Genomic DNA, 21,977 nt, shown 5'->3' with positions numbered 1-21,977 from the left:
ATACATGATACATGATGATCATTTGTTTTTTTTTGGAACGAAGTTCCTTATGGGACGATGCGGAGGGGTACCCTAACCGGGAAAAAGCGTCCGTAACGTAAGATTTTTATTAGTAATGCACACAGTGTACGACTTAACTTTGTAATAGCGTACAAAAAATAACATATTTTTTTATCATTCATTGACCACGATCTCAGAGCGTTCGTTTACGCAATACACTAAGCAAACAACCGTGAATGAAGTGTACCACAATAAGTTCGCACATTACCGAATGATCGTGGGTTGTTGTGAAACCTCCTGATTTATTTTCTTTATACCTCGAAGAGAACTTAAAATTAATATTTTTATATTTAGGAACTTCGTTCCTATCCGGTGTCCTACGACACCACACATCTTTTTTTAAAAATAAAATCACCTTTTTAATACTCGTTTTTCTGTTCTGACTAAACAATTATGTCCTGATATAAAACAAATTCGTTCAGTAATGAATGACCAAAATATGTTTTACTATCACGTTTTATAACTCAATCATTTCTAAATACAGAATACAGCGAGTTATGTTGGTGTAAAAAGTTATTGACAACCTTCTTTAACGAATATAAATGTACAGTTATGTCTTTTAAAGGATAATTAACTCTGAAAAGCTCGACTTTTATACTGCTGATATGTTTGGCAGTGCGATTGAAATCATTTCTTAGGCTCGCCTTGACGGATTATGTAGAGTTTTATTGCTGGACTATCGTCGCCTTAATTATTAAGAATTGTTTAACGTGTATATTTCCAATGTGAATACGTGAAAACTGAAGTATAATTTAATTGGGAAACATTTTGGTTATTTTCCTAGATAGACAAGCCAAGCCGAGGTAAATATGATTCAAGTATCAGTTATATGGTATAACCTGTTCTTTTCGGAATGTCCGAACACTTTTTCCCAGAAATAGGACGGTGCTAGTCGTGCAAACAAATAGCACGCTCTAGCATCAACGAGTGCAGAAATCTTAACGGACCATCCAGATATTATTTTGATCGCAGAGTATTCACCTAATCTTGCCTACAGCAGGAAATAATAATAAATAAATAACTGAAAACAAATCACGCAAATTAGGATTCCCTGTGTTCTAGGTACCTTTTTTTTCGTTTTTTTTTCCCTACCTATGCTGATAGCCTTGAGAGGCTATTTCAGCTACTCCTTGGCGTGTAGGTGAGTTCACGGGGCTCAAACCGGAGTGCTGCTAACACTGGCCCTAGCAAGAGCAGTGCTTCTCAGAATCTACCACCGGATCGGAAACGCGACCCACTGAGAATTTCCGGCGAGAAACTCAGTGGGCTGTGTCTATGGGTTAATTTACTCGTCGAGCCCTTCGTGGTAAGTGACGGGTTCAGCAAGGACGGTGACCGGTGCTTGAGGTACCTAAAAGCACCGCTAGTGGATCGGGAGGGTCCGTAATGACGTGTTTAGAGCTATAGGTACCAGAGACTGACAAACAGACTTATATACGTTTAAATATTTATATATACAATAAATAATAAGCACCCAAACAAAGAGCAAACAAACCTATTCATCACACGAACGTTTAGCCAATGTGGGAATCGAACCAACGATCCTCGACGCAACTGTCAGGGGTGCTAGCTGCTACACCACCGAGTCAGTTAAATAATCAAGTCAAAAAGTAAAAAAATATGAGTGTATATGTATATATACTGTAGTATATTGACTGGCGAATGAGAAGTGTTGTGGTGCAGTCACCAGCATTAGCCAGAGAAGATTGGTATTCCTTCACATACCGCACTAAAACTCCTAGCAAGCATGTGGTAATATGTCACTCCCCACCTACGTGTAATAAGCTTTTTTTTGTATGTTTCACTAGAACAGCTGACAAACAATAAATCACTAATTTGAAAGTCATGCTTCCTTGAATGTTTGTCTATGAGTTTAATAGTCAGCTTTAATGTATTTAGGCCATTTTAAAGTCCATGGCCAAGTTCAAAAAGCTTAAAGAGATTGTAGTACTTATTACTAGTGCTTCTACATTTATTATTTTCGAAATTATCGATATCGATGAATTTTTTTTTTATAGCTCGGAGAAAATAATAAAAACTTTTTTGAACCAAAAATTAACCGGCAGTATCGTGACTGCAGAGAAGTAAACCAAGAGACGTGCCTGATATGACCCGGCACGAGCACTTGCCGCGTGCAGCGTTTACTGGTGGTAGGACCTCTTGTGAGTCCGCACGGGTAGGTACCACCGCCCTGCCTATTTATGCCGTGAAGCAGTAATGCGTTTCGGTTTGAAGGGTAGGGCAGCCGTTGTAACTATACTGAGATCTTAGAACTTATATCTCAATGTGGGTGGCGCATTTACGTTGTAGATGTCTATGGGCTCCAGTTACTAGTTAACACCAGGTGGGCTAGCTCGTCCACCCGTCTAAGTAATACAAAAATAATAATAAGAACGTTAGCATTTGTAGTATAATTTTATGAAATTGTAGTTGAATGTGTAAAACCACACATGAATACTACCTGTTAAGATATATACTATAATGAACCATAATAGATGAGTTTACTAACACTTGAGAGTTCTGTCATCCTTTTTCCTGGTTCATCATCAAAACAGCTCAATGGTTAGTACCAGTACAATAGTTTGTATTGTCGTTACAAGTATACATCGATACCAAGTTTTACAGTAATATAACAAGAAAGAGATAGCGGAATTTAAAGATTCCTTTACATTCACTACAACAAAAGTGGATAAAAATCAAGAGATGTGTCTTGACCTTATAATATAGTTAGTAGATAATAAAAGAATAATAATATAATAAAACAATAGTGAAATGTTGTAGATTAGATATACTATAGACTGATAGGTAGAGTGTAGATTTTACGTAAATTCATGTCAGCAATTTTAATTTTGGAACAGAATCCATGGACAATGGGATTGATATTTTGTCTAATAGCGCTACAAGCTAACTAATTAAAAAACATTACCAACATAAATTGATCTATGCTAAGTTTGACACAGAAATGACCTCTTAACACTGTTCTGCATTCGGTAAAATTTATAACGAAAACAAAGCTGTAAAATCGAAATCTAAGCAAACAAATTATAGGTTCCACTAACAAATTGTATTTCTCAAATATTAAAAGACCAATTCACCGTAAAAGTTTGTGCATAAAAATATATTATAAAAGAGCTCTTTGGAAGAACAGAATCGAATCCCGTTGCTTCACCGCTCATTAATAATATGAACTATTGACCTAAGATAGGAAAGCATTAGCAAAAAATAAGTCCTAATCGAGTACACAAATGTTGTCGAGAAAAAAACATTAATAGTGAGCAAAGTCGACTTTCACGTGCCTCGTCCCTTTCGGTTACCAATGGAATTCGAGTTATTTTTATATAGATTAAATATTTCGACCTTAATAAAATTAAATAAATTCTAGTATAAATAAATTCCAAGCAAGTGAACTCTTTACAAGAATTATATTCTTTCCCCAGTGTAAAGGGAAAGATTTTGTACAAAGCGCTTCTCTTTGCCACTGAAACTAAAAAGTCGATATACACTATAAATGTTTTAATACGGAACACGTAAATTCGCAAAAAAAAAATTTGCTAGTTTTTATGCGTAATGATATAGTATATTATTATCCCAGATTTCTTCTCTAATGTATGTTATGTGGTTACTCGTCTAAGAACTCCATTTAGCAATCGCAGAATTGTCAGAGAGAGATAGAAATACTGTTTAGGGATATCCCGTAAAATGCCGAATTCGAATTGTTATCTAATTACAATTACATAACTTATATTTACATAAAAAAGTTGCAGGCTCAGCAGTAATAGCTGATATCTTAAATTTAAATTACACTCTTCAAATCCGAAACGAATACTGTTTTATGAATGAAACAAGCAGAACAAACAAGAAGAACTTGTGCTTACCTGTACTACCACCACGAACGACAAAATAGTCTCGAAATTTATTAAATCAAAAGACTAATCCAAGATTAATCGTAAAATATTCTAAATTATATTCATTTTATAATTCTTAATATATTCAATATTCATATAATCCAATATTCATAATTCTATAATAGAGTCGTCTATTATCAAAGGTGGCAATCTGTGCATTTGGACAAAAAAATGTTATTGATATGTCAATACAGATTGATTTGAATATAATCGTCTCCTTCAAAGAATACGGTTCAAAACTTGCATTAAATAAAGTATTAACTTAACCTGTTATTTATCTAAGATGTCGTTCAGAAGAGTTTTGTGTCTGCCAATGGAATTACAAAGTCAATAATTCGTTTTTCTGATTTACCAATAGTTGTCCAAAAGTCACATTGCCGGCTTTGATAATAGTCGACTCAATATTAATATCGTTCTAAATTTCGTATTCAATTCGAGTTCGAGATAATAGTAATTGCGGGACCGAGCAAAAAGCTGCGGTGAAGTGTTGAAGCGCCAAACTCGCAAGGTGACCGCTGGACGAGGCGGACGTGAGTCGTATTATTTTAATTTATAATCGAAAAGATTGAGAAACAGCTATAAACAAAATGAAGATGTCACAGCATTGTTTCTTTGGATTTCTGGTGAGTTTCAATTCCGTCGTTTTTACTCAATTCTCTTTTAATATTGTTTTTGCCAGACATGTTTGTTATAAAAAATACATATCCAAACCAATAAACGAAAGGGAATGATAATTTTTGGGTAGCATTCAAAATATGACTATGCTAATTCGTTGTCCCTAAAATTGACAATAAATATTCAGGATACATATCTCAAAAACATAATATGCTTTTCAAACGTTTCGGTTTAAATACTAGAAAATAATTAATAGACTTCATTTATTATTTTAATAAAAAAAATGTAAATCCATTATAATTTTAATATAAGTATTACTAATAATAAATAATTGTATCGTACATCGGTCATTTTTTTATTATTTACATAAATATGTTGATGCACAAAAGAAATCAAATAACACTAAAAAAACTTATAAAAAAGGCTTTTCTCGATCCAGATTATCGCTAATTCTAGAATTAGATATAGATTTATCCAAAATAGTGCTATCACAAAAATCTTCCTTAAAGCGCCAACAACAACTGAGCAAGTTTCATCACAATCAGTTAAATGATTTCGGAACGCATAGAGGACAAACATACATACATTCACTTCTCTTTATAAACATCGTAAAAAACAAAGATAATTTAAAACTAATTGTATGTCTATTATCCAACATTTATCCGCCCGTAATTTTTGAGAACAACAACATTGATAAATGTCATCATGTCAAGTTTTTTCTTGCAGCAAATACCTGTCGTAAATATATCAATAGCCGTGTTATTAACATTAGTGTTAGTGACAGGGACTTGAGACCAGTTGTACTGAAACTTACATCTAATTCGGACCAATCTAATTCATTAAAATATAATTCTGTTTACATACAATAAAAAAATATTTTAAATTTTTCAAAACTCTATCGGATATGTTTAAAAGAAGATTTTAATTATTTTTCTGCGACGTAATGTTTAGTTTAATATATTATCGGATCAATTATATTTAAGGCGACGTACAAGAAAGTCGTTAGCGATACTTAATATTGTCAATATAAATATGTTAGGAAAATAGTTTTCAAAAGCTTCTCAACTAAAACTTGGAAGAGGCAAAGCCTATATAGTCAATAATAAAATACGTTTTGATAACAAAGTAAGAACAATGTTGTCATCATTAAATTAACAAGAACTGGATTCACGCATTAATGAAGACTTCAAAAAATAGTAATAATCAACATAAACAAAAATCTGTAAGCATCATAGTAGTCAGCTTCGCTTAATGACGTTAAGGCTTATTGTGGGTCCACACGGGTAGGTACTACCACCCTGCCTATTTCCGCCGTGAAGCACTAATGCGTTTCGGTTTGAACGATGAGGGAATACATTGTACTGTAAAACTAAGACTCGGAACTCATGTCTCAAGGTAGGTGACGGCTTCGGTAACCTAAAACCAGGTGGGCCGCGTGCTCTTCTGCCCATTTAAGCAATAAAAAACCTAATTTATACGAGCCACATAGGCTAATCGTTGTGCATTAAGTAAAAAAAATTATTTAACATATTTAAATTCGCAGTTTAATTCTGAAAGATGAAATCGAATCGATAAATGTAAAATTAAATCGACATCTCGGCAGTAGAAGTTGCAGTCTTTGATCAGGCGGTAACAAAAAAACGTGTAACCGTGTAAATATATGCACTATGCATAATTTAGCATAATACGAAATATACAAATTCAAAATAAATCTATGGATAAGTAAAATGTGTAGATAATTAAATACCTAACTTTAAAAATAAAGATTTTGACAAAAAATATTTTATCCGTGCACTAATACCAATTTAGTTATACCACATGTTTACTGTAACTATAAATTCTACACATGCAAATTAAATATCCTCTATCATCTACATAATAAACATAATAACGGTTTATAAAATTTTGTAGCTCAGAATGTGATGTGAGGAATCTGGCGATTGATTTTCGTTTTGAAACCTGAATGTCAGATAGCCGGTTTAGAAGATAATTTGATAGTCATAGGATGTAATAATAATTAAGTATATGCTGAGTTCATTAACACACTACGTAGAGAAAAGGACGCTAGCTTAGTAAAATAAAGATTTCACGGGCAAGCGTGTAGGGTGAAAGGAAATCTTCGAGAAAGACGGGTTAGTATTAAAGTTTCTACGATCACGATAAAATAATAATTAACACCGTTTTTGCTTGAACAGGCAATGAATTTTTTTTTTCTTTTGATTTAATGTCTCGTAGCGATCCGTTTCAGTTAACAATGAGCTATTCCTTTGGCTGATTTTAATTTTAATAGTGATATAAACAGAATCAGATGTCCAGTGACATCTTCATCTTTTATTGTAAGATGTAATTTCTATTCTGTAAGGTAGGTATACTGTGCCTCCTTAATCTAGTAAACTGCACTGCTCCTGTGCCTCCTAGGTTCGTCGCCAATTTATTGACGTGTGTCGATAACTTGGCTTGGTATTTTTTGCTGTAAGCTACTATTTCCTCTTTCACTGCGGGAATATTTAGGTCCGATTTGTAATATACAGGCAATGTAATATACAAAAAATGGGGAGACGCAAGCGGGGTCAATGATCTGGTATGAAGCGAGTACCTTTACTTTTTACGTTTACAAATAATATGGAAATAAAAATTAATAGTACCGAATTTTGTTTTTCGTTTACGCTGCCTGTATGATATTTTATACTTACCATCCTTTAAACTACCTTCGCCACTAAGAAACTGGCCCTACTTTAAGATCCATAACGATATTAAATGTTTCTCTCAACAGTGTAGGCAATGATGAGGTTATGTTATTAACTAAATGAGCCCTATACTGGTTTGCTTATGGGAATAATAAAAAAGTAAAAAACAATCAAAAATATTCTTGTCCGCTAATAACGTTTAAGTGATACGCACAGAACTAACGTGCTCTCTCGGTGTTCCACTTTTCCTTATAGTAATGCAGTGAGCAAACCGAAGATACAAACTTTCTTTTAAAATTGATATGATTTTTTGTGTTTTCGAGGCATGTGTCCAAGGAATTGAAAGTGTCGATGTGAAACTTTGAGATGTTTAGTACACTTGAATAAAATTCAATCTTCACTTATTTGTAGATAGATTAACTTGGCTCAATTTACAAGTGGTGAATACTTAGTATTATTTTCAATATGTTAATAAGCACAGGTATCGAAGCCGATGTTTTAACGGACGATTTCTACGTATCAGTAATGTAGTATTTATAGAATTTAGTTTTTTACTTACACACAATAAGCTCTAAATACTCTACTAATAAATGATTCATTGTAATCATTGAGTTCCGAACACTTCAAAGACAATAAGATTAAGTTCTTGATTCTGAATAATGAGTTCACGTGCCTACATTTGGAACAAAAGGAGGATTAAACTGGATTCTAAAAGAAGGTTAAGACCATATGGAAAAAAAATTTTAATGTCACTCTGCATTGAAATAATTTGTGTCTTCTCAAAATATTAATTAGACCTATTAACTTATTTTCGGTACATATTTTCCAAAGTCTACTAAGCAATATTTACGAAGATTATTGTATTCTTATTTATTTTTACAGTATACTGCACATATGTTTCTCACAGTAAATGGACAGAAGTTTCAATCTCTTGTCTCAATGTAGCGTCTAAAAAGTAGTCTCTAAGATTTCCTATCCATACGAGTATTACGGTGCCGATTGAGAGATGAAGCTATTCCAAACTCACCTTTGTTTGTTACTGAACAAAATTGCGCTTTTTTTTATTTTGACAGAACCAAAATTTAACCTTACTTTACAATAGAACTTCATTAAACAGAATGATGCTATTTAAAAATAAAAAAACTTAAAAAAAAACATAACCGTTACAGAAAAAAGAAAAGTTACTACAATTTCTATTTGAATACCGTGCAATTTAGTATCGTACGCATAAAAAAGTCAAACAACCGTAAAGGTGTGGTAATATCACCAATCACTTTAGCAGCAAGTCGACCTACTTAATAATGTACACAAAACGATATCTGTATTTGAACCACAGCCTTACACTTGACCATTTCTTCTGATAGTTGTGGGCATAGATACGCTAATACAAATGTTATTTTACCTTATATGATCACCTAGGTCGCCTTCCGATCACCTACAACTTATTAAACTTATTAGAACCTAACTTTTTTCTATCGATTCAACTATATGCCATTTGAGAATATGAATTGGCGAAAATAAATATTTAATGTGTTTATAATAAGTACTAAAATATTGATAATTTTTTTTTCAATAATATTCCAGAAACTCATTGCAATATCAACTTTATTTACATTTTATGATTCATTTATTTATATTGTACTGACTCTTTATTTTTTATTTAATCATTACAAACTTAAGACAAACACAAAGATATATTGCAAAAGGAACCTCGTTCCAATCGAGTGTTCATAAGACAAGTATCTTTTTACTTTACCACAACATATTTTATACGATAACATTAAAAGAAACACAGGTATGCAAACGATTCGAACTTCCGTAATCTATATATTAATACGTGAAGCAAAAACTTTGTATCCCTTTTTACGAAAATTGCGCGGACGGAGGAGTATGAAACTTTCCACACTTATAGAGAATATAAAGAAGAAGTGCACAATGCTAATATTTTTTTAAAATAATGCATAAAAGATACATTAAATCAATAAAGAAAACATTACACACACTACATACCATGTATTTGACGCACACACGCATGCATACTATTTATTGTCAAACTTTTGTTCTTGACGTCTGTTGTCAAATTGAGAATAGATTAAATATTGTTTGTCTTTGTTAATATTTTTTATAGTGTAGTCTTGGCGAAATTTGTTATTATAGAAGTATAAAATACAATCATAATAGTGTACAAACTTACATTTCCAATTAATTATAATCGAATTTCGACTACTGCGGGACCTCTAGTATCCTTAATTATCTTATACCTAAACCTTTCCCTAATTTGGTGGTAGGGTAAGTGAGATACAACCGCGCATGTGTTAGTATCGACATGTATATTTTTGCCGCGAAGTAATTATTTGTTGGAGCTTAGGCACCTGTAGTAATGCAATTGGAATTTCAATCATATGTCTCATGGTAGGTGTCTGTAAGCTAAACATTTCGATGGACCTGGAGCTTTTAAAAAATAACAAACACGATGTTAGCAATATCTGAATATTTACACAAACAGGTAATGTGAATAAATTATACAAAGCCTTGACAATGGAACCGGCACCACAATGAACCTTTAAATATATGCATTACGCTTAATAATTAGCAATGTTAAATATTATTATTTAATATTATAGATGCTTGCCACGATTTGTAGTTTGGTCATATCAATACATGTGAGAAAACAATACAATCCTGTGTTTTTTTACATTGAAGAAAAGTAATAAAATAAAAAAGGGGTTAATTAATGAAGAATACTAATAGAAAAAACCCATAGATTTTAGATTTTTCTTTCTATTTGTCAGTTTGTTTGTTTACGCATTACTGCTTCACGGCAGAAATAGGCAGGTTGGTGGTACCTATCCGCGCGGACTCACAAGAGGTCCTACCACCAGTAAGGTAATATTTATATGTGTTTAAATTAATACGTACATAAATACATTACAAACCTTAAAATATGTTTTTAACATACATACATTATTACCATTCGTATTCGTATGTCGTATCACTCTTGTCAGAGCGGTCGTGGTCGTCATCCAGTATCATTGCTGTGGGCAGATGTTATGCGCCTCACGAGCAATCGCCACGCCTCCCAGTTTGTGGTGAGCCCGGTACACTCATGCAAACAGTCACCAACTGCCGACTTGACCTGGTCGGTCCATCGCATGGGCAACCTTCCACGCGGTCTGGTGCCTTCTACTTTGCCCTGAACAACAAGGCGCTCTATGGGGCCTTTTCTTCGCCGGGAGACAAGTCCAATTACCATACATACATTAAAAACCAAATATTTTTTTTATTTTTTTTTACTGCTTAGATGTATGGACGAGCTCACAGCCCACCTGGTGTTAAGTGGTTACTGGAGCCCATAGACATCTACAACGTAAATGCGCCACCACCTTGAGATATGAGTTCTAAGGTCTCAGTATAGTAACAACGTCTACCCCACCCTTCGAACCGAAACGCATTACAGCTTCACGGCGGAAATAGGCGGGGTGGTCGTACCTACCCGTGCGGACTCCCAAGAGGTCCTACCACCAGTGAATACGCAAATTATAATTTTGCGGGTTTGATTCTTATTACACGATGTTATTCCTTCACCGTGGAAGTCAATCGTGAACTTTTGTTGAGTACGTACTTCATTAGAAAAATTGGTACCCGCCTGCGGGATTTGAACACCGGTGCATCGCTACATACAAATGCACCGGACGTCTTATCCTTTAGGCCACGACGACTTCAAGTAATATTATTATATGCATGTACATTAAAGTACACCAAATATCTTCTACTGGTCTAGCTTCTACTTGGCTACATCGAAGGATTTCGGTTAGAACAGTATTTTACATAATGGGCGTAATTTTGGTTAGCATGAGTTCAAACCTGATTGCGCTTACTCATTAACATATTTTACGAGTTTCAATTTTTACCTTTGTTCTGTTACGTTGTGGTAATTTAGCGTGGACTGTATTTATTGTTTTAAGATATTTATTGTACTTTTTTATGACATACTAGCTGACCCGGCAGACTTCTTAGTACCTCAATCGATAAATAAAAGACCTAAACTTTTGTATAAATTAAATTTAAAACAAACAAAAGGAATCCGTCCGACGGGGGACATATCAAAGAAAAAACAAAATTGTTATTTTTATTTAATTCCGAGCACTTTCATATTTATCTACCTTTTAAACCTTCTCTGGACTTCCACAAATAATTTAAGACCCAAATTAGCCAAATCGGTCCAGCCCTTCTCGTGTTTTAGCGAGACTAACGAACAGCAATTCATTTTTATATTTTTTGTTTTTATTGCTTAGGTGGGTGGACGAGCTCACAGCCCACCTGGTGTTAAGTGGTTACTGGAGCCCATAGACATCTACAACGTAAATGCGCCACCCACCTTGAGATATAAGTTCTAAGGTCTCAATATAGTTACAACGGCTACCCCACCCTTCAAACCGAAACGCATTACTGCTTTACGGCAGAAATAGGCGGGGTGGTGGTACCTACCCGTGCGGACTCACAAGAGGTCCTACCACCAGTAAAATATATATATAGATAATTATATATATAGATAAATTAAAGACTTAATATAAGGGAAAAATAAAATTGATGCGTTGCTCTTGGCAACTAGATTTGAAAGGGAATTGGTGTTATGGCAGACGTCGCTCACATTATCATGACTTTCAGAAACTGAACAGCTCATTTAGAAAGTGTCAGAGTAAACCTTTACATCTAGTTTTCTATTATGTCTATGGCCAAGCAATTAGGCGTTCCACCTTAAAGTGGAGCCTCGTGTCTCAAGGTGGGTCACGTCTTTACGCTGTGACGTTTATGGGCTCCGGTAACCACTAAAATACCAATAAAGGTGAACTCGCCCATAAATCTAAAAACATTGTACATTTAATAATATCGACAGGTTTAAATAAAATAAAACCCATTATAAATGTACTATAACAATATATATTTTTTTCTATTTGTGGCTATGTCATTAAACGAACAACAGATTTTAAGCTTTTAATAGTAATTTAAGTATAAAAATCCGTATTATTTCTTAAATTGGTTCGTAACTTTAATTGTTAATTGGTCTGTAAACAAGCCAGTTTCGTGGCCTTACGTGGAAGTGAATTGCATCGATTTTCAAGAAATATGATGGTCTTATAAACAATAAAAGAATTTCCGTAATTTTTTGTCGCCTATTCTGTAGACGGAAGTAGTTCATAGACATTACAATATAATGTAATTACCAACAATCCACCTTGGTACATTAACTTTAAATCTAAATTCCGCGAAAGAACATAGCATTTCGTTTTGAAGGGCCCTTGTGCTTCAATACTGTAGAGACTTAACCTAGTGTCTCGATTGCAGTACCATTGAAATTTGTTGTTTCTAAGAGTTTCGGTAAGACCTACCTAAAACTCTGTATAAGAACTTTGTTCTAAACTTTTAATATTGATTTATTTATTTATAACTTCATATACTAGAAAGTATAAAGGCGGACTTAATGCCATAGGCATTCTCTAACAGTCTACCTTAGGGGAGTGCAGAGATGAACCTTGGTAGGTGTAGTGTGAAGGTGAAATTACTTAAACATATGTGTATATGTAACATACGTGATATTTATAGATACAAATACTCGTACTTAAATAAATACATATACATATCATAAATATATACATATAAAAACATATATAAATAAATATTAATTATTATAATATCTTAATGTTTTTATTTACAGTTCCTACTATCGTGTTACTTCGTAGAAATCTCTTCGCGTCCCTCAAACGGCGAGTAAGTATTAAGTTATTTTAACATACGTAATTATTGCAATAGAAAAACAATAGAATTAAAATGTTTTATTAATATACATATTTGCAGTAAAAACTGTAACCATCATACGTTTAAGAAAGCGAAACTTGTAAATACGCAAATAATGTTACATATTCTTTAAATGTACATTTAAGTTTTTCTGTTTGCAGTTTAATATTATACTATTATCCCTTATGTGTATAACCTATTACCTATAACCTATTACCTAATAAAATAACATGAGTATTTTATCAAGAAATTACAAAACTTTATTTTAATTTTTTTTAAGAAACTCAAGTTGTCCTAAATCTCTATTAAATTTACGAAAATGATGGTTTTAGTTTCAAACCTTATTGAAAATGATTCCTCGCATCTCAAAATATTTAGAATTTAGAAAAGCGGTGCTTCGGTCGCGTTTTTTCACTAAACAAATCCCGTACAACACTGCACAAATAAACACGAGCACAACTAACATTATATTTCCACACTGCGATCAGCCGATTGTTATTCTTAAGAGACATTCAATTGGCATCTCTAAAACATCATCTTATGTGGTAAAACGCTTTGTGACCACCACTCAGTCGCGCTGTGGTAATACAATCTAACAGTAGAAGAGCTTATAGTGTATAGTGGACTAAAACAGAGCTGCAGTACACTGAAGGTTTGTTTTACCCGATTTGTTTTGCTTCTATATTGCTTACCTCATCCCAATGTACCATACTCAATTCCTTGCATGTCTGTAATCTATTGAAAGGCTTAAACATATTTAAACATACTTATTTGGTTCGTAAAATATCACATTTATCCTGAAATTTAAATTTAATTGTAAATTTGGAGTATAAATTTCAATATTATTATTTGGTATTATTTCATCAAAAAATTTCATGTTCATTTTCATAGCTTAGCGGTCGTATGTTACTTCTGCATATTGTAAATATTCTAAATAAACCAATCTAATATTTTCAGGGACAGCATAACAACTACAGAAGATATGATACAGGAAATATTACAATTGCCAATCGTTGATAAAACACAAAAATCATTGACTATAGATCAAGCTTTGAATGAAAGCGGTGATGACGACACAAGAGACATATTAGAAAAAATAAAAGCGATAAATGACGGCTTGAGGAAACCAATTAGACGACAGCAGATTAATTGGAACCCGCCCCTAACTGAATCGACTCAAGCACTGAATAAAGAAATTCTTGAGAAACTACAACAAATAATCGCTTCTGGTAAACTTAATGGTGTCCCTAATCCAGACAAAGAACAGGACGAGCCTTTTGAGAGTCTCAACGATTTAAGATATTCGAAACAAATTAACCTGTTTCCCAGAAATCGAATAGCACCTGCTATGACAGTTCCATACCTGACAAATATGCCTGTCCTTATCATACCCAGTTTATATGGAGGACTTCCTAACGGAGAGTTAAGTGATACAGATTTACAACAAGCGTATTATCAAACTAGACAGAGCCCAACACCTTCGTCACCATCACCGTTTCAATTTCAATGGCCATTTGCTAGTTTCTTCCCAGTTCTGATAAGAGACCCCTTCATTAGCATTCTAAATGGAGGTGGGTGGAACAGTTTTATCGAGTATGGACAAAATGCTGATGTTTGTACAAGAAAACAAAAAGCAGCTGCAAAAGATATACTACTACAAGATAATGTTTTAGAAAACGAAGAAACGTTAAATGATAACAAATTTAAATTAATTGATAGATTAAATTCAAGAGAAGGAAGAGCCATCATAAAGCGTACTATACCTCATGGGTCTGGACATCAAGTAATTGAAGATACAAAATTTCAGAAAATTTCTAGAACAAAACCCACCACAACTCTAAGACCTTTCCAAATAACAAAACTTGACCATAAAACGAAGACTTCAACTTCTGAAGAAGGAAATCTACGATTTCCTTTCGGAGACTTTACGTGGTTTGGAAATAAGAAACCAGTCGCACCAAGTCCTGGATTTTTCATCAACAGGCTAAAAGTGAGAAGGGGTGGTGTTGCGATAGCGGGGCCTGGAGGTGTAGCTACAGCTGGGAAAGGAGGAACAGCTATTGTAGGCCCTGGAGGACTTGCCTATACACAGCCCGGAGGCCTAGCAGTTGCCGGACCAGATGCTCGAGTTGTTGCTCTGTCCTCAGAGGCCGATCTTACTTCAATCGTTTCCCGTCTTCAGCAACAAAAACAAAGTACAAATAATGATTCCATTTCTAATTTAATACAAGCTATACCTGAAGGAAAACTTGTTGCCACCGGTCCTGTGATATATTACCATCCTAACGAACACAATGATTCTTATTCTAGCTAATTAACATTTTTCTCTTTGAGAATATTAACTTATTTATTTCTCTCTTGATAGAGACGGGCGAGGAGGAGAAAATCAACGGAACGGAAGAAGATATGAAGGATTCGATCGCGGATCAGACGAATACAGATACAACGGAGTAACGTTTGAGAAATCGCCGAGGAAGATGGAATATAACGATTTCATGATTTTCTTGAAGCCAATAGCTCATGCCGTAAGCTCCAAGGGAGTTGCAATTGCTAACCCAATATCTGAAGTTGTAATAGCGCGTAACAAAACAGGATCAATTGTCCACACGCCAGTAGCAGCAGCTGTTGTTGGACCAGGAGGAGTAGCGCATGCCCAGTCTGACCTTTATTTATATGAATATGTGTCTGAATAAGTTTAAAATAAGATGTGATAGTAAATATTGTATTCTAAAAAACATATCGGAAAATAATTTCGACTTTAGCTTGAAATTATTTTTTAGAATATGCAAAAGTATTATGGATTTGAATGATTTAGTTATCGATGGATTTAGTCTTAAATAAATAAAAAATTGATTGGAATAAATGATTTTTAAGTTTTTTTCTAGTTTCTCTTTTTAATCTCAGACCACGGCCATGATGTAGTGAAGTCGTCGTGGCCTAAAGGATAAGACGTCCGGTGCATTCGTTGTTGCGATGCACCGGTGTTCGAATCTCGCAGGCGGGTACCAATTTTTCGAATGAAATACGTACTTAACAAATGTTCACGATTGACTTCCACGGTGAAGGAATAACATCGTGTAATAAAAATCAAACCCGCAAAATTATAATTTGCGTAATCACTGGTGGTAGGACCTATTGTGAGTCCGCACGGGTAGGTACCACCGCCCTGCCTATTTCTGCCGTGAAGCAGTAATGCGTTTCGGTTTGAAGGGTGGGGTAGCCGTTGTAACTATACTGAGACCTTAGAACTTATATCTCAAGGTGGGTGGCGCATTTACGTTGTAGATGTCTATGGGCTCCAGTAACCACTTAACACCAGGTGGGCTGTGAGCTCGTCCACCCATCTAAGCAATAAAAAAAAAAAAAAAAAAAAAAAATGTAGATCAAGATCTATAAGATTTATAAATTGTTCTATATTAACTGTGCTCAATTTAACAAACACAAATGTAGTATCTCAATTTCAACCTCTAATTAGGTATCTTAATTCGAAAATTCGTATTGCTACTATAATACAAAAATCTTTTATGACGTAACGCCGCCAACTATCACCGCATGTATTCCTAATAATATTATACTTGAGTCCCCAAAGATGGTAGTAGAAGAGTCAATGGGTAACCCATGAATATAAATAACTCAATTTAAACCTCATTTCAAAAAACTGTTAGGGCTCAGGAAACACTTTGGAAAGGAATCTGTTCCATATCCGAACGATATGTAGAAAAATTGATCTCTATAAATGAATTGTCAATGAATGCAATGATTGATCACAAATAGTTGAGATGGACTTTCCTCAATTGGCAGTCAGTGCAATAGTAGCAAATAATTTACGGCCTCATCTCAAGCACTACCTAGAATAATGCTAGTTTTAACAATATACATTGTTTTTCATAAATTAAAACTGTTCATTAATAACGAAAACATTTTACTACCATAGGCTTGTACAATATATACCGTTCTATGGAGGCGCTAAGGGTCAATATTTAGAAATTAAGAAAAACAATCTTGGAAACATCACCAGCGAATCAATTGTATCACAAGATAAAATAAGCAGTGACGTTGCAGAAAACAATGAAGAGAATTTACTCTCGAAACTGTTCAAAAAGAATTTGCAAAGTTTGCGGAGTACTTCAGGCACCCTTATTAAACTGCATAATCTAGGGAAGAAGACTGGCTCCTTAAGCAACACAGAGAAAGAAAGATTTAAAGCGCAATTATCATCACTAGAAGAAACTGTATCAAACATAATCAAACTAATTGAAGATATTGGAGATGACGTTGATGTACTTTTCAAAAAAACTAATTCTTTAAGACGTACGGAAGATCAGTACGTGGATGACGAAGCTGGTGAAGGTGACGTAAGTAAGCTTACATCAAAAATGTTTGCTATTAAACTCATAAAAACCATTAATGACATAGTTAACAGACGAATTTATATAATGGCTATCTATTGTAAAATCTCTTTATCTAAACTAACTAGAATTTGCTTTTTGGGGTTTATAAATAAACAAAAGAAATACGAAAAAACATCACATCCTTTTAGATTTGTTTGTGCCGTATAGAAATCGTGTTAGTATCGTCTCAAGAGAGTGAGTGTAGGTTATATTCAAACAGATAAATATTATAACCTAATTTGAACATCATAGAACTTGGTTTAGGTTTATCCCAGATCACCAATATATATTGTAGAATTAATTTGTTTCTTGTAATATTGATTTCAAAATGACTCAAAAACCCAATAAGATCTAATTTGACGATATTGTTTTGGTTTTGTGCTTAACTTCACTTACTTTTGTACAAATATAAAATGCGTGCTTAAATATTTCCGATTTATGCAATATTCCTAAATAATTATTAGTCCAATACAGGCTCGCGTATCACATATAAAACAAATAACAAAAGAAAGTCTGTAGGTGTATAAGTTTGTATTACAAATATGTCGCCGGATCACTAATTTCTGTTTGATCCAGTGCTTATTTTAATTCCATTAAAATTCATAAACACTTTTAAAAATTTTCATATTGTAGGTGTCAGAAGAAGGAATCAGTATTGAAGCAAGTGCTGAACCCGTCAATGAATACGAAAAGGAAATAGTTGCTGAAGCTAAGCCAGTTGGTATGTTATAACTCAATCGAAATCTGTTGAGCTAGACTAAATACATTGTGATGATTTAGGGCTGACAACACAATATAATATTTTATTAACCTGCCTATGTTCACAACGAAGGAGTCTTTAGATTTCGGTCCAAAGGGTATGAAAACATTAATCCCAATACAATTTATTTTGGCCCCGCTTATCAAGGTAGGCTATTGTATTCACGTTGTTTATGGGCTTCGGACATTATTTAGCATCAACTGGCTCTATTCATCTTGTAATAACTAAAAAATTATACTTTTTCTTTGAAGTTTTTATTTGCCTTGTTTAGAAATACTCATCATAAATATTTATCGGCTTGTTTTGTTAAAACAGAAGACTGACTATCTATCGCCAAACAACATTTATACTGACAAGTAAACCAGAATATCAACGTTCCATTCTCATAAATAAAAACCTACTTTGCCTACAATTGAATCCAAATAAATTAGACATTCATTTATAAATGTGATACTCGTATAGGTGACTAAGATAGGACTTCAATAATAGGAAGCAAATTTAGATCCGCCTACTAAAATTTCTCATTCTGTTTTCCAGGTCTAGCCGTTATAGGAGAGCATGGTTTAGCAGCCTCTAGACCTGTTGGTACAGCGGTAGCATTAAAAGGAATAGCTATAGCCCGACCCATAGGAACGGCTATTGCTGGCATTGATCCTAGCGTTTTAGGTATCAACTTCCAAATTAACCATTTGGCTAGGAGTAAAGGATATTGAATAGACAAATACATGAATCAGATTATGAACTTTTAGAGTAATATTTCTACGAATATAAAGTATTTAAGAATTTAGGTTTTAATTAGTTTTCTAATTTAAAATTACAGCACTGAAATTCGTTTTAGATTACGTATTCAATTATTGTTCATTCCCGTCTTCCCATATTATTTTTACGTCTTCCTTAAACAAAATTAATTTTGCCTTGATCTGATTAGATTTGACTTATGCTTATCACAATTTAATATTTGGACTGCCGCAAGAACTTTTGCTACTTAAATTAGTATTAAAGTAATAGTTAAAATGGTATTTAAAATAGCAGAGGAGTTATAGCTAATGGTTGAGCCGTGATTAGATTTATTATATTTTGATTTAGTTGTGTAGTCGAAACATCGAAAGAATTGTGAATTAAAAAGTTCTAATCACTTTTATTAAGATTATTTTCAATCTATTATATATTGAGTGATACAAATTTTGAAATTAAAAACTTTATATAAATTCTTTTATATACTTATGTTTTAATATAACTCTTGAATACAATGTGCCACATAAATTTAAGTAATCGCCATATTCGATAACCATAGTTATAAAATATAAATTAAGTTCATTATAAAAATGAATTAAGAATTTACTAAGATCTAATGTGTGATAAAATGTCTTAAAAAGACCAAAAATATTTATTGCAAATAAAATTTTGCAACTATTGCACTTGTTTTTTTTTATATTTTTAAATAGCCCCTGGTGTTAAGGTTTCAGAGGTCAGTGGACAACAACCGACTGAAAAAATACAAAGAATTAAATACAAAAAATTAAACTTTGATGCGCATTGGGATCCTCGGGGTTTATATTTCCGGCGTTGTTTGAGAAATATAGCCAAAATTACTCTGTGATCGTGGGAGTTCTCAACAAAGCGAAGAGGAACTAATGTCTATTTCGAGATTTGTCGTCTACAGTGGACAAAATCGGTTCCGGTAATCACATAACTGGACAAAACGTGATCTCATGCAGCTATCGAAGTAATAACAGTTCTGGGATAAAATGCCAAATCAGGTGGACTTCTTGTATGGAAGTTTGAAACAGGCCTTAATGGTGTCTCAATTTTGACTCTATCACGATCAACTCATGAGCAAAATTAAAATCGAAACCCACCAGTGCGGGCTCAGAAGAAGCTATCTTTCTCAATTCCAAAATTAACGCGGCTTAAACCGTTCCATACGTATATAGTAGGTATATAACATCATAATAGAATTATAGTGTATTTTTATAATTAAATTTACTTTTACATTTTGATCTGGCATTTTTTAACGTCCAAATTGTTTCCGACGTTTCGTATACTTTAGTTTTTTCGTGGTCACGGACGACTGATGCGTTATTGTGTAATGTTTATTAGATATTGTGCGTTTTATTTTAAGCGAGACTAAACTGTAAAAGTAGGAATTTTTTATTTATATTTACATTGATACACAAAACAAATTACAATCATTACAGTACATATTAGGTAAATCGTACAAGTACTACCCAGATCTAATCTGGACTGCAATCTAAATGGTATGTGCGCTCAGCAAACCCGTATTAATGTACATAGGTTTGGCTATTAAAAACAAAATTACAAAATACATGAATTCAGCGCCGGAACGGTACTTCGATAAGGCTATGCGTCATGATAATCGCCTTATCATTGCCGCCGCTGACTACTCCCCGAATCCTGATCATGCAGGAGCCAGTCACCGTCGACGCCCTAGACACGTCGTTACGGATCCATCAGATCCAATATTTAACCTTTGCATTAGGCGTCTTCAGCTCTAAAACTAGAAGCAGGCTTAGGAACCCCGGTAACAGTACTCGTGGAACTCGACAAAGAGGTCGACGTGCAACCTAACCCAGCGGGTCGCGATTCCGATCCGGTAGTAGATTCATTCGCAAAGCAATTGCTCTTGAGTTGTTAGGTCTCCTTCAGAGGCGCTCGGGCAGTTGTTAGCAAATCCTACCCCTCCTGGCTGAGCTTTTGGTCGCCCACCTGTCCTCACTAGGACAGGTGTCACTACACTGGAAAGGCCTCCAGGCCCCCAATAATATTTCAATAAAAAAAAATACAAATAAGAATTAAAAATTACAAAAAAAGAAAACGGTAATCGGTATCCACATAAGTAGACAACAATACAAGCAACACAAACAATATATTGATAACTAGCCATTGTTAAATAGTATACTACGACTTACAAAAACCGAAAACATGTCTTTAAACCAGTCACGATATATTTTATACTTTCACATTATAATAACACTAGCGACCCGCCCTCGCTTCGCTTCGGAAACATTAAAACACAAATGAAAGCAAAAAAAAAAAAAAAAAAGTAGCCTATGTTCATCAGTAGGACAATGTCGGCTTCTAATGGATTCAAATTCAAATTCAAATTCAAAATCATTTATTTCAACTTGGATGTCATCAAAAACACACTTGTTGAATGTCAAAATGTAAAAGAAAATGTTAACTCTACCACCGGTTCCAAAAAAAGCCACAGTCCTGAGAAGAACCGGCGAAACAAACTCAGCGGGGTTTTTTTTTTTTTTTTAAAAGAAAAGGAAAAAGAATTTTTCAAATCGGTCCAGTAGTTTCGGAGCCTATTCGAAACAAACAAACAAATCTTTCCTCTTTATAATATTAGTATAGATAGGCACTCGTGCGACTCCATTTCAAAGCACTAATGCGAAGTATAATGTATCTGGAATTAAATTAAATTCCTATTAATAAGATATATTTTAATGAATACTTCAACAGGTTCACGTGAGCAACCTCATTTCTGAATATTGCTACTGTAGCTCATCTATTTCCCGTACAAAGTTTAGCAACGTCTAAAAACCTCCCGCCGTAATACGTACATCCTATGATGATTTTTTTTGGGGACGCGGCGGTGTAGGCTTTGAAAATCGAATGTATTGCGGCGCTAAGTAGATGCGCCATAGGAATTTGCCCATAAAATAGACGTCCAAAGACGTTTCGACAAAATAAATATGATAATCTAGAGGCCGTCATATGACGTTGCACCTTTTCA

The 21,977-nt window shown here is 34.0% G+C and overlaps 1 protein-coding gene across 1 annotated transcript; it reads left to right on the top strand.

Annotated features, from left to right (window-relative positions):
* The first annotated feature begins 4,451 nt into the window (after positions 1-4,451).
* On the top strand, positions 4,452-19,627 carry LOC114250510 (uncharacterized). Its single transcript, XM_028184413.2, has 7 exons — positions 4,452-4,588; positions 12,984-13,036; positions 14,021-15,258; positions 15,431-15,719; positions 16,998-17,418; positions 18,088-18,175; positions 18,752-19,627. The coding sequence occupies exons 1-7, from the start codon at positions 4,553-4,555 to the stop codon at positions 18,925-18,927; spliced, it is 2,301 nt and encodes a 766-aa protein (XP_028040214.2). The 5' UTR covers positions 4,452-4,552; the 3' UTR covers positions 18,928-19,627.
* The last annotated feature ends 2,350 nt before the right edge of the window (positions 19,628-21,977 follow it).

Source organism: Bombyx mandarina, chromosome 22, assembly GCF_030267445.1.
Source record: "Bombyx mandarina strain Sakado chromosome 22, ASM3026744v2".
Lineage (NCBI taxonomy): Eukaryota > Metazoa > Arthropoda > Insecta > Lepidoptera > Bombycidae > Bombyx > Bombyx mandarina.
Note: the sequence above shows the minus strand (reverse complement) of the source record. Positions and strands in the feature narration are given on the sequence as shown.